This window comes from Drosophila subobscura, chromosome U, assembly GCF_008121235.1.
Source record: "Drosophila subobscura isolate 14011-0131.10 chromosome U, UCBerk_Dsub_1.0, whole genome shotgun sequence".
NCBI lineage: Eukaryota > Metazoa > Arthropoda > Insecta > Diptera > Drosophilidae > Drosophila > Drosophila subobscura.
Genome location: NC_048534.1, coordinates 25,025,462 through 25,039,292, shown reverse-complemented (window position 1 = coordinate 25,039,292; position 13,831 = coordinate 25,025,462). Strand labels below are relative to the sequence as shown.

At 41.9% G+C, this 13,831-nt stretch overlaps 1 protein-coding gene across 3 annotated transcripts in view; it reads right to left on the bottom strand.

Annotated features, from left to right (window-relative positions):
- The window catches only part of LOC117902251 (Down syndrome cell adhesion molecule-like protein Dscam2), a 108,746-nt gene extending 100,150 nt beyond the window's left edge, over window positions 1–8,596 (bottom strand). For 2 of the 3 annotated variants that reach the window (XM_034813507.1, XM_034813508.1), the window contains exon 1: window positions 7,319–8,594. In XM_034813507.1, coding sequence (XP_034669398.1) covers window positions 7,319–7,454 — 136 coding nt within the window. In that variant the 5' untranslated portion in view covers window positions 7,455–8,594. Of the gene's footprint in view, window positions 1–7,318 lie in introns of all 3 variants that reach the window. The other variant, XM_034813509.1, reaches the window with a different exon arrangement.
- Between the last annotated feature and the right edge of the window lie 5,235 nt (window positions 8,597–13,831).

The window sequence follows — 13,831 nt, the reverse complement described above, 5'->3', positions numbered from 1 at the left end:
AATCAAATATTTTCATCAGTTCTTAATTTTTTGCGGATAAATGAGCATTACACAACTCCAGGGGTTGCACGTGTTCTACGAAGGGTTGGGGCGGGCTTTGACTTTTGTGGCGTGGGTTGGGTGGGGTTTCCGGCTTTGCAAACGAATTTTTTACACTCGAGACTTAATGAGAAAAACTTCAACTGTGGCTAAAAGACACAGCATCCCATCCAAACCCTTCCTACCGCCTGGCATCTACCCTTAGATCATGTCCCACTCCTTTGCTCAATTGAACAAATGAAATGGAATGTTTGATTAGAAAAATGTTTTGCATAGCGTACAATTTCTCACTCCACTTCCCTTCCTAATGGGCGTGTCGAAAGGGGGCGGACAACCCCTGCCTGTGTCTCACGATTAAAAACGAAATGCGTTTTACAGAAATAAGAGAAAAAGGTTTTCACAGTTCATTTTGTAGAACTTTCTGTGGATCTCTCAGACGGGGCAGGCATGAAACCATCCGTGGGACACCCCTCCTGCAACCCCTTCCCCTTGCTATCCTGAACAGATGCAACAACAACCCTAAAAAAGCAAATTGATATGCTTGAGAAACCCTGAAAAGGCAACAAAAAGACAGATTGGATTGGATTGAAACAAAAGGCGGGGGGAGAAGAGTGCACTTTCTGGGCGGGAAGGGCAGGGGGAAGGTGTTTCATCCCTTAGATGCACTGTGATTTTGGTGCCGGCCTGAAGGCCCAATTGTTGGGAAAACTTTATGTTCTGCTATCCCTTTTGTTGTTGTTCTTTTCTCGGTTTAACATTTACGCCGATTTACGATGAACACAAATTCGAGTGCTAAACGATCATTATGGGGGTTTCGCCTAGAGAGAGAGAGAGGGTGGCTGAAGCAGAGGGGTAGTGGCATGGGGGTAGGCCTTCCGGCTGTGTGACTGTGAAATTGAAACATTTTCGAGACAGATTTAATTAATTTGTGTTTGCATTAGTGGCTGATTTATGGAAATTTGTTCAAAAAGTAATTCGTAGTAAATGTTGAATGTTGCAATTAGTCTATGAAATATGTTGGCAAAATTGTGGAAAATTTGTACAGCAATGGATGAGGATTTATACCAGATAAATGCCACAAAAGTAAGGGGTTTTTCTGCTCTTTCTTTCTGTAAGCCTTCTGTTTAGACCGCGCTTAACCCTACAGCTGCAATCAGGGGAATAAACAGCAAACAGACAAAAAACTGTAGCCGTAGAAAAAAGACTTCGGGGGGCCATAAATACGTCAGACATCAGCGAAACATGAAACGTGCGAGTGCCCCGAAATGAGCTGAAACAGATACTCAGAGACACACACAGAGAGAGAGAGAGATGCAGATACAATTTAAGCAGTTAGAGCTACAGATACGAGAGACCCCACATAGCCCATAGCTCCAGTTATTCAGATACATGCAAAAGCAATCAGTGTATTGACCACAACGATTTTGACATGTTACGCATACAAATTAGAGCGGACCGTCGCTCGTACTCTTTTCTCTCCTTTTTGGAAAGGCACAACACAACACACAACACACAAAAAGCAATCCCCAATAAAGAAGCCAACAAAGGGGCGAAAGGAGAACAGAGAATCAGCGGCACAGAAGCAGAAATCAGCAAACAGAAGCCCTGCAACGGCCAACGACGACGACGACGACGATGATGATATGTGGAGGGGTCCGTCTCTTCGAAGCAGTTAAAGAAAAAAATTATATATAAATAAAAGCAGCACAACAAAAAGAGTAGCAAAAAAAATGCTGAAAGGGGGAGAGCGATAAGTGCGGAACAGTGGCACAAAGAAAAAATATGATGAAAATTGGGCTCCAAGTAAAAAAAATGCAGGGAATTCTCTTAGAAGATGGCAAAAGCTTATATTTTTCCACTCTTTTCTTGTATTTGTATTTTGCAGTATTTTCTGGTATTTTCTAGTACTATCTTTGAGTATTTCTTAGTATTTTTCAGTATTTTCTAGTATTATCCAGTATTTTCTAGTACTATCTAGCTCATTCAACAGCCACAAGGTGCTTTTGTTTCTCAGTGTATTCCCATCTCATAGCCTCTTCCCACAGAAAAGTATTCACTCACTTGATAAAGTCTTGAAATCAAAATCAAGCAAAAACTAAAGGCACTTCTCCGCCTCCTACCCAACAGACATCAGACATCATCATCAGGTAAGCAAAACACAATCCATGCTAATGATGCAAACGGTCGTCTTAAAGACGAAAATTCTCCATTCCCCCAAGCCCCAAAATCAAATTCGCATTCCCAATTCCAATTCCAGTAGCAGTCTTCCAATCAAAAGAAGAGAAAAGGTGTGTGGGACTCCCTCACTAAGAGGGTAGAGTGTGGACAGGAGAGAGAGGAGTGTGGAGCGGAGCCTCAGCTGAGGTGCGGCAGCCCCAACTGTTGAAGCGTGACAGTCGGCTGTGGCCGGCTGCTAACTTGGTCAAGAAATGCCTTCACGTCTTCAAGCGCGACTCTAAAGCGCGTCTCTGGCGCGACTGCCTGACGTTTCTCCAGCGATTTTTATCGCTTACAAACGCTTTAAGAAAGCAAGCGAGAAAAAAACCCATAAAAACTGCATAAAGAAATTATAAATAAATACAAAATTAATTGTTATGCCAAGCAGAAAGTTCTTTTAAAAAAAACAATTACTATTTTTTCACCGTAGATAAATGAACCTTTTGTTTGATGACAAACGCGCGAAAAGGTAAAAATCATTGCCGCCGCAAACGGTAAAAACATAGAAAAATTCGATTCATGCGAGTGAGTATTCACATTCATATTCATATTCACATTCTGCAAATGTTGGCGCTACAATTTTCGTGTTAAACCAAAACCAATGACGAGGCCACTGAGGGGCTAAAAACTTTGACGGCAGTCAGCAAATGTTATTGAATTTTTATTGCATTTATTTTGTAGGGCATCTGCATTTGTATTTGTATCTGTATCTGTATCTGAGTGTACGTGTATTGTATCTGCGGGCCACTCGTTTAAATGTTGAGGAATTCTCTTCTTTTTTGTTGTATCTGGTTTTTAGCTCACTTTTTTTGTAGCTGCATTTCGGCTGTTGGAAGTTGTTTAAACAGCTGCGCGTTTTAAACCGCCACCCACCTCACACACGCCGGGAGGGAGGGGGGTAGAGCCCGGCAGATAAAGATGGGCATGTGGCATATACACAAATACAAATAAAGAGATACAAATAGTGGCAGAGAGTGAGCGAGATACACAGTCGCTCCCCCGTGCGAGTCATAAATTCCATATGCCAAAAAATATCTTCAAAAAAACTAAACAAAAAATTCACAAAAAACTAAACTTTGAATGGATTTAGACGGGTGATGGGGGAATATCCATGGGAGCAGAGTGCTGTGCTGGATACCTTTTATTTGGTAAATAATACAAAAAATAGGGGTAGCTCCGATTTAAGGTCGATTTTTATCCGAAATTTACCCAAATGTGTGAAAGATACTTTAAGTACCGATGTTAGTATTTTTATTTTATTTTTTCTATTAATTTATAGTTGTTTATAGTGTTCTCTAATATTTTTCAAGCATTTTCTGATATTCCTCCAGCCGAAACATTTATTTTCCCAGAGCTGGAGAAACCCTCAAAGAACTAGCATAAAACTAAACCAATTATTTATATGAAAATGCTCCTCTTTGGCTTTAGATTTAGCTCCGCTCTCTACCTGCCTCTATCTCCTCTACCCCTCACCCGAAACTTTGATTTTCCAAATGCAAAATTGTGAATAAATTTCCTTTTTGCGCCTCGTTTCTCATTTCATATTTCCCCAGGAATCCTCTTTTCTGCATTTTGTGTTCTTTTTTTTCGGGTGTCTCTGCTGCAGCTGTTGCTATTTCCTTCCTCTCCGTCATTCTGCTCCCCTCTCTCGCTCTCGCTCCTTTTCTCTGCATTGCTCTGTGGCAGAATATTCCTGCACACGTCGCTGAATATTTTGCACGTGGATGAAAAAGTGTTTTGGAAACAAACAAAATATTTGTTTAATTTATTTTAATTTCAAAGTTGCAGCAGTTGCAGATATTTCTCTGCATCTCTCACACTCCCTTCCTCTAACTCCCTCCCGTTTACCCGTTCTCTCTCTCCCTCCGTGGCATATCCTTTGCCTGGCAGCGCAACAACTCCGGAAAAGTGAGAAAAACTAAGCCACAATCATAATTCACGCGCTAAAAACACGTCAAGAGCGGTTGATAGGGGACAGAGGTGGAGTAAGGGGATAGGATTGAGCGTGCAAGGGAGAGAGCAGAGCGCGGGTGCGACAGAGAACGAAGTTTTTTGGGTGCCGGCAGCGGCAGGCACCAGGAAATGAAATGAATGTGGAAGAACTCAAAGGCAAAACGGCTGCAGGAGAAACGCAGAGCAGGGAAAGGGAGAGGCAAAGCAGAGTGTGTGCGGGAGGGACAAGCAGCAGGTAGACGAACGGCATAAATAAAACAACATCAAAAACGCAAACACAATAAAAACCAAAAGGCAAGAAAATACCCATAAAAACCTGCAAGGAAAAACGCATGGAAAACGCACACAGCACGGATAAACACAGCACCAAAGAGGGAAGAGGAGAGCTAGAGAGCAAGAAGTGTGAAGGGGAGAGAGAGAGGTAGAGAACCTTCTTGGAACCACCGTCCTTAAGCATATCCTTGATTGTGTTCTGCCGCTGTTGTGGTTATTGTCCTTCTTCCTTAAGCATTTCCATTGCACCACTCAACATGACATGGACATTTTTCCAAGGAAAACTCCATCCAAATTGGAAGGTACTTCGGGGAGTGTAACGAGAGGAAAGAAGAGCAGGGGAAGGAGCAAGGCAGGGACTAAAATTAAGCAACAAAAGAGGATTCTCCGAGAGAATTTTTAATGTGAATTTTAAACTGTGAAGAGAAATTAGTCTTATTAATGAAGATTTTCTTGAACATAAAGAGTGTGTCCTATTTCAATTTAGATTTAGAAAAATTGTGAAACATTTTCTCTACTTACTGCCAGAACATCTACTAAATATTTAAATGATTTTCCGCATTAAACATTCCGCTTAATACATATCCCAAATATCCGCTAGATATACCTCACTTTTACCCTGCTTAAATCTCTCCAAATCCCTCGCTCTTTCTCTCTCCCATTCGGCCCTTTCCCCATTTCTTTCCTGCTTATAATCTCTTGTTTCCACAGAAAAAACTTTTAATGTATTTTTAATTCCTTGCCACAGCCCGAGCACACAGCACACAGCCCCCATCCCCATCTCTTGCCGCTAACAAATCTAATAATTTGCCACCAGAGGCAAAGCTTCTTGCCTCCCGAGAGAGTTCATTGATTTCTCGAGCAACGCTCTACGAAGTTCTAATGTCAGGCGTTGACAGGCAGTTTGTTCTTTGGCTTTGGCGTTGGCTTCTGCCAGCCCCTTTTATGAGCGGCAAAGGCAAAAACCACAATAAAAACCTACTGTCAAACCCCCAATTAAGATGTCAAATCAACACGTTTTATTTATTAAATGATTACACACACAAGCGCACATGGGAGAGGGGTAAAGAGGTGCCATAAACTTAATAGTGTTTCATATAAGTATTCTCCAGAGAGGGAAGGGGGAAAGGGACGCCACCAAACACACAACAAATTGAGAAACGAAACCGATTGAGTGATTCCAATGGGGGATATAATTCACACATATTCACACCCCCCCTCGCTCTGTGGTGCCCCTCTAGATAGTTGTGCAAAAGTTTCCCCGCTTTTTGGTTGATTTTATCAGGCATTAAAAAGCATTTTGTAAGCCCAAATGATATCAGAAAGTGGGAAAAACTTATGCCAGAAGCGTGCCAAAGTAAAGTTTTCCGTGCCATATAGTTCCCCCCTCCCCTCACGAACCCTGCTACACATAATTCTCCCCCCATATCACTTTTATTTTTTTCAAGTTCAACAGAGAGGAACGGGGGCTATCGCCTGTCGAATGGTAAATGCTGTCAATTGACAGATTCGAGAGGTTCCACGCGGAGGAATGGGAGTGAATGGGGCTTCCAGAGAGCATAGATAATAGTGGGGTGGAGGTGGATGGATGTAGCCTGAAAGATAGGGACACAAAAAAACTTTATGCTGACGGCAAGAACAACAGAAACAAAACAACAGGCGGCAACAAAAAACTAAAGTGACGCTTGCAGGAGGTGACAACGCAGCGCAAGGGCGACGAGGGCGACGGCGCTCGCCTCGCAGCATAAACCCAACAACAAATGGGGGAAGGAGAGGGCGGAGAGAGACAAGGAATAAGTGGTGTAAAGGTGATAACGAAAGGGGAGTTTCTAAAGTGGAGTAAAGGGCGGAGAGGGCAGACACCTGTCATAAACAAAATCCGGCTTTAAAGTAAAACCAAAAGTTGGTAAAAATAACAAAAGAAACAACGAGGGAGAGGAAGGAGCCCGTAAAGGCAGCTAAACTTTTAATTGAAATGCGATGATAAAATGAAGATTAAGGAGAGATTATTCGAAGATGTTCTAGAAGATAATTGAAGTTGATAGCTACGGATTATAGGAGAGCTTTATGGAGTAGCTACTTGAGGCAGGTTTCATGAAAGAATTAAAGGGGAATTAAATAACGGATTTGCTTGAGATGTTTCATGAAATTTCAATGATTGTGTGGATTTTTTAGAGGTTTGTTGAGGGGGGAGAGCATTTTATATTTCCGTTTAAATTTCCATAACTTCCATGCATTTGTTTGATTTATTTTTCTTATTTATCGAGGATTTATTTATTGGTTCCTTGATTGTGTTTAAATAATTGCAATCGAAATTAAATGAAAAACGTACTGGGTACTGGCTTCTGAAAACAACATTAAAAGTCAAACAAATTCTTCAGGATTAACAATAATCTCCCCCATATGAATATTTCTTATCGAATGTACAAATTCCCAAATATTTGCTTGCTTTTTGCGAATCTTGAATCCCCCTGAGAGACCTTTGCTTGATCTCTCTCTTCCTGTCATTCCATTTCTCTGCTTAACTGAGTTTACCGGTGCAGCAGAATTAAATGCGCAACAAAATAAACCAAAAGCAAAGACAAGTTTCGGGAGCCCAAAAAAAACCAAAAGCAAAGACTACGTTCGGGTGTGTCGACGCTTTGGTACCCTTTCAGAGAGAAGTTCTCTGCCAAACCTTTCCTTATTCCCAAATGCTCTTCTTTATTTACATTCCCTTTTGCCTTATCTCCTCTCCTTCTTTGGCTGCTATGCCCATCTGCATTTAACTTGCTTTGAAGCACTTTCCTCTCTCAATCTCGCATGCACAAATTGCAGGGTACAAGCAGAAACTTACCGATCAAGAAAAAGTGACAAACAGTTAGCGCTGTTCCACTTCTCCACCCTCCTCTTCTTCCATTACTGTTTCGGGTCGTTGTTGTTGCTGCCCTCTCCGTCGTTCCTCTTTCGGTTTCTATTGCTGCTCTCCTCATTGTTGTTGCTGCTCTTCGTTTTTCGGCTGAGATGAGATGTGAGATGTGTTATGTTATCCTTCTTCGTTTTGTTCTTGTTGTTCGTATTCGCAGTTTGCGATTGCACTGGTTTTTTGTTGCTTTTCTTGCACTTTGTTTTTGCTATTAGCTCGCACTCCAAGCAGCTCCTATTCCACTGCCTTCCGCTATTCCTTTATGGTAACGGCTGTTACCACTCCCCTCTCTCGCACACACACTCTTTTAGCTTTTGTTTTTGCGCGACATGGTTTTTGGTTTCTTGAATATTTTCGGGAATATTGCAACACAAAATCGAGGGGAGAAATCAAGAAAAAACCAACAAAACCAAATGCACTCTCTCATACACTATGCAACACACGATTTAGGCCTGGTCTTGAAGCATTTTTACAGCCACTCCACACTGCTTCTCCGTTACACACTTCTTTTCTTGCTTGTTGCTGCTGTAGTTGCTGCTTTTGCTTTTGTTGTTAGAGTCGTAGCTGCATTGCAAAAGAGCTGGAGAGCGGGAGAGCTGTAGAGTGCCGCTGACTGACGCTTGAAAGGTTTCCAAGAAGCAGACACACACACGCACACATACACCGATCCGTAAACGCGCGCGTCGCGACGTAAGAAAAAGAAACCTGTTTGACAGGTAAGCAGCAAGCAGCAAGATGCGTGTGCGCTAGAGCGAGAGCGAACGATGATCGTGTCGCCAACTAATGATGCCAAGCCGGCGTCGCCGTTGACTGCGCTGCCTGGCTGCTGCGGGGTTTGGTCTTTTTCTTCTCCTTCTTGAGCACTTTTTCGTCTTGGGTTTTATCTGCTTCTTCTACTCTTTCGTTGTTTATTAACTGTTGTTTACACACTACACAAGCACACAAGCACACACACTCTTGCACTTTCGAGGGCCGTTCAATTGTTGCTGCCTTTTCGATTATTGCTTTACAATTTCCATTATTTTTTACAGAATTCGCATTAATTTTTCTGTTTTGTGTGTAAACAATTGCATTTAATATTTCGTTGTTTTAGTATTTTAAATTATTTACGAAACGAAATTTTTTGCGACGACAACGCGGCGACGGCAACGGTGGAGTTTAGGTTTACACGAGATTCGTCCGTTCGACCCGACGGTTTATTTTTTTTTATGTTTACTTTGTCGATTCGTGAATGTTGCCGGAACGGCGTGTTGCTGGCGAACATGTTGCCGGTTCGAGAAACTCAATGCACCCCAATTCCTAACATACCTTGATTTTGCAATTTAACAACATTCTCTATGCAAGCAATGCAAATCCAAAGAAAATATATTTATTATTCAAATTTTAATTCATAAATCAGAGCGTTCTGCTGATCAAAGACGGTTGGGTGAGGCTTGTAGGTGCTTGTTTTTTTGTTGGAGCTGTAAGTCCTCATGTCATGTGTTTTGTACATAACAACCACATTTTATGTTGATTTTAAATATAATTTTTTTGCCATAACCATTTTCAAAATAATTAATTTTAACGGCGAGACGCTACAAATGTGCTACAGCTGCTCAATAGCAGTGCGCAAAAATGAGTCTCCAATGTTGCTGGAAACATGCTGCCTGCTCAACCGAGAGAGAGCCGAACAATTACAGAGCACGAAGGTATAACATTCGAAGAGACAGCTAACATTTCGAACTTGACTAGCAACATGTTGAGCCTCTAACAGCGCTTGGACGCGTTTTCTGCGCGTTTTTCGCACTGCTTAACAGCGTGTGTTTTTCTAGCGTTTCTTGAACCCGTTTTGTTGTTAACAAGTTTCCAGAGACGAAAAACCAGTTAAAACGGCAACAAGTTAGCCAGCAAGCAGTGTGCTGCCACAGCCAGAGCCCATGATGGTAGAGGGAGATGAAAGTAGCTTGTGGAAGGGGCATGATAGAGGGACAGGGATAGAAAGAGTGACAACAGTTGGTGGAAGGAGGAGAAAAACCGCTTGCGACTGATGTAGGGGCATTGCAAGACACGCAACAAGTTCGCTTCGTCAAGTTCGACGCTTCGTTCGTGTGTGTGCCTGTGTGTGTGGTATCTCGCTTGCACACATGCGCGCGGTTTTGAATTGCGGTTTAACGATCTACTTTTAACCAGTTTTTGTTCGTAGGAGCGAGGGGTGGTGTGAGGTGTGTGGTGCGGGGCGCTGTATGCATTGAAGTCTCTTGAGTTCTTTGCCAGCAATCTCGCTCTGCCGCTCTCTTCATATGTTTGTGCTTTTGGCTGCCGTTTCTTTTAGACCCGCTCACCCGCCTCGCCCCTCCTCTCCCATTCTCTTTGTCGCAGGCAGCACACCTTTCGATCTCTCGCCCGCACTGTCACTGTTCACCCCTCCCCCTCCACGATAACCTGTTTTTGCCTTTCAAGACAAAACATGTTCTTCGGCCAACCAAAAGCTGGCTGCTGCGCAACTCTGTTGGGAACGCTTTTTGCATGACAATTTTGTTGTTGAAAAGAAGGGAAAATTGAAGTGATTTTTCAACATATTTTGTTCTGCTGCTTCGTCTACTCCCTTCTACTTCTTTTTCCTATCACACTCTCTACCCTATTTTTATTGCATTTTCGATTAAAGACTCATTTGGAGGCGTCTGGCGGCAACACAGGAGCCGTCCATCCTCCCTCACGGCGGATGCTTATGCACGAGAGTCGCATACGGAATGACCCCAAAGAGTGGGAAGATACCATGCCTCCTCCATAGCGACTAAAAAAGATAAAAATAAACCTTTCTGGAGAATAATTTGTGGGATGTGTACCTGGCCCCTTATGTCGGACTTGGCTTTAAAAGAGGATTCCAATTCCAATTCAAATTAAATAAATATTAAATATCTGTCGATTTGGCTAGGCTAACATAATATTCTAACCAGAAATTTTTAGTAAAGACCTGGAACAGGCGTTTGAAAATCCGCTAACACTGTCAACGCTCTGCCAGATACTGCTGCCCCCCCGCGAGCCTTGGAAAATGCATAATAAAGTGAATAAAATATAATGGATGTGGTAATCCCGATCTAGGGGAGATTTCGAATCAAAAATCTCTCCGTGTTACAGCGGAAAACTCAAAGGTAGAGGAAAGGGAAAGATTCTGCCATATTAATCTACGCTTCCACTTCTTCAGCCTTCTCTTCACCACTGGTTTCTCTCCTTTCCCCTCATACTCCTGCTCTTCCTTTCCTTTGAGGCCTTCGAGGCACTGACAAATAATTTCCACAAGAAACTCGCAGCTACAATAACGACAGCTTAAAACTAAACACAGCTACCATATGCGAGATTTTATATGAGATAATCGACAACACATCCATCAATTTTCTCTTTGATGTAAGAAATAATCAAATTTACACCATCTCAACTACCAACGGTCGCAATATGAGCAAAGCGATAGAACTCCTAAATGCAGTCCCGATCAATAGACAGCGAAGAAATCCAACTTGAATGATGAAGTTTTAAGGGATTTAATCAAGAATGAAAGGAAGAAGAGGTTCGATCCTACGATAAGAAAAAGATCCTAGGGTTTGAATCTAGACAAAAGTAATAGAAAAACTCAAAAATTAACTTAAGTTTTAAAAAGGCTTAAAAAGACACGGACAATTTTAATTGAATTCTGGAATCTACTGCGGGGCACAAGACTTATCCCTTAAGTAGATTGTTGTCGTCATTCAGTAGCCTTCAAAATAATTTCAACTAAATCCCAACCTTTACCCTTATAACATATGAGAATCGATTTTCAGCTTAAGTTTACGCTCTTTGCAAAGAGAAACCGAATCCACATTTGATTTTTGATCTGTTGATCTGATTGAAAATCAAAGAACAATTGAAATCAACATTTACTCTTAATGGAAAAAAAAAATGTGAGAATCGGAATGGAAAAAAGAGGCAAACGAGGTTCGGATCAGAAAAAATGAAGTTGCAGTCGAACCAACAAACGGAACTGTATCTTGGGTTCGGGAATAATGCCTTGGGGACTTGCAGCTGAAGCAGGAGTCGCAACGGGCGAAGTTCTTAGCGACTTGAGTCAGCAACAAAGTGGAAATTCTAGAGAGAAATCCTTTGTCGATGACGAGCGAGCGTGAATAAAATATATTGCAACAGTTTCTGCATAACAAAAACCAACAAATTACCAAAAAAAACAAATCTCACAGATACCATGACAATGATTTCATTATTCCCGTAAAGAAGACATTTTCGGAGGAACAGAAGTTCCCGAGTTGGCAATGGATTGGAAAAGAGAAGTTTCTACCATTCCTCTTCTTCCACCAGGCTTCTTGCGTTTCCCCTCATACTCATACTCTTTCTCCTTTGCCCCTTCCATCATCCACTGCTTTTAGCTGCTCACGCAATGTAATCGAAGGAGACCGAATGCGACCGCAGAGAGAACCCAGAACATGCAACAGTGTGCCAGAGGAGTGCAGGTGTCCACAAAAGAAAGAGACAACCGCAAGAGACTGAGAGAGATGGAGTAGGGGGAAAGGTACCGAGGTACCGAGCAGAGCTCAACAACCGCAGGGACGGGCGACAGCGGCGGCCTGTCCGTCAAGTTTGAGTCGGCGGGACAGCAGACAGAAAGCGATGGAAACAGACATGCGGACAAACAGGGAGACAGGCACATGCGAAGGAGACACCAAACAGACACAGGCCAGAATACACAAAGACCCATGGAAACACACAAAGACACGCGTTGCATTTTGGTCAAGTTCTGGCGCAGACAGAAGGCAAGCAAACGAAATTAGTTTGAAGAAAGGGTTGAAGATGCTAACTACAAATTTTCATCTTACAAAAAAACTCTTTTGGCAGCTGAAAAATACAGGCGCTACTTGAGGGGAAGCGTCCTAAGATGCCGTTAAAAAAAAATCGCATACCAAAAAAAAGTAGATCTGAATGAATCTCAGGCTGAACGGCCACCAAGCGTCCCAAGCCTTCTGACTTAAAGCAATTATAAAAACTCCGTTTTTTTGCTTGTTTAACTAAGCAATTGTGATGGGGATCTTTAGATCTAAATTAAAAACTTTTATTGGTTAAAGTTTCAACAAGAACAGATTGTTCTTATTTAATTCAGGGCTGTCCGATCTACCATATTTTCCTTAAATGAAAAATAAAAGATCGCTGATGAGGAGGAGTGGTTTCTTCCGAAACAGTTTTATGAGCGAAATTTCTGGAAGTTCTAAATTCAAAAGCTTCCATATTTCAAACTATAACATTAGCGACTGTTCATCGACATCCAGTTCATTCATTTTTTTAATTTTAATGCGTTGAATGGCATGATTAATATTGTTTTCATTTTAACTTGTTTGCTTTTAGTACTCAAAAAATGTTGTAATTTCTAATTTAGTAGAGAGTAGCTGTAAGAGTCTTTGACCTATTACGGGTTCTAAGATTCAGAAAATGTTGGTCGATTGACTATTTTACCGGCGACACACATAGGTAGCCCGCGTCATTTGCATGAATATGCGCAAGATGCAAGCGACCTGATATATTCATTACATTGTCATGTAATCCAAAATGGATAGAAATTATTCAATTGATGCTGGATGAATACAATCGAATGGCAAAAACGAGGCCTACCGCATGCTCACATTCTGATTTGGTTAGTCGAAAGAATTCGGCCAGATCAAATAGATGACATCATATGTGCAGAGATTCCTGCTCCTGAAACCGATCCAGACCTACATGATGTTGTAGTCACGAATATGATTCATGGACCGTGTGGCACTATCAACCGACAATCACCGTGCATGGTCGACGGCAAGTGTTCCAAACGGTATCCACGAAAATTGACGGCAGAGACCATTACAGGCAACGATGGTTATTGAATAAACAGCGCGCGAGTTAGTGTGAAAAACAGGAAAAGAGTGGAAGAAGGGAAATATTTATGTATTGGTTGACCAAGAGACAGAAGGAGCATGCATTTTATCACTTCTTTCACCAACACGTCCATTTGATCATTTGATTTTCGATACAAAACAAATTCCCCAAGGCCAAGGCTGAGCTTTGGTTAGGGGCAAGGGCGAAAACGAGGACGAAAACGAGGACGAGAGCGAAAAGAGCAAGCAAGCAAATTCAAGCAAAAAAAATGAAAATGAAAGATCGCTGATGAGGAAGAGTGGTTTCTTCCGAAACAGTTTTATTAGCGAAATTCCTGGAAGCTGTAAATTCGAAAGCTTCCATATTTCAAACTGTAACATTAGCGACTGACTGCGAAACCAAGATGAGTCCCGTTGAGTACCAATGTTTGAGGGCGACTATGTCAAGTATTTGGCGAAAATTGTGCCATAATTCTCAATACAAAAGATATTCCCCAAGGCCAAGGCTGAGCTTTGGTTGGGGGCGAGGGCGAAGACGAGAGCAAGCAAGAAAATTCAAGCAAACAAAATGAAAATGAAT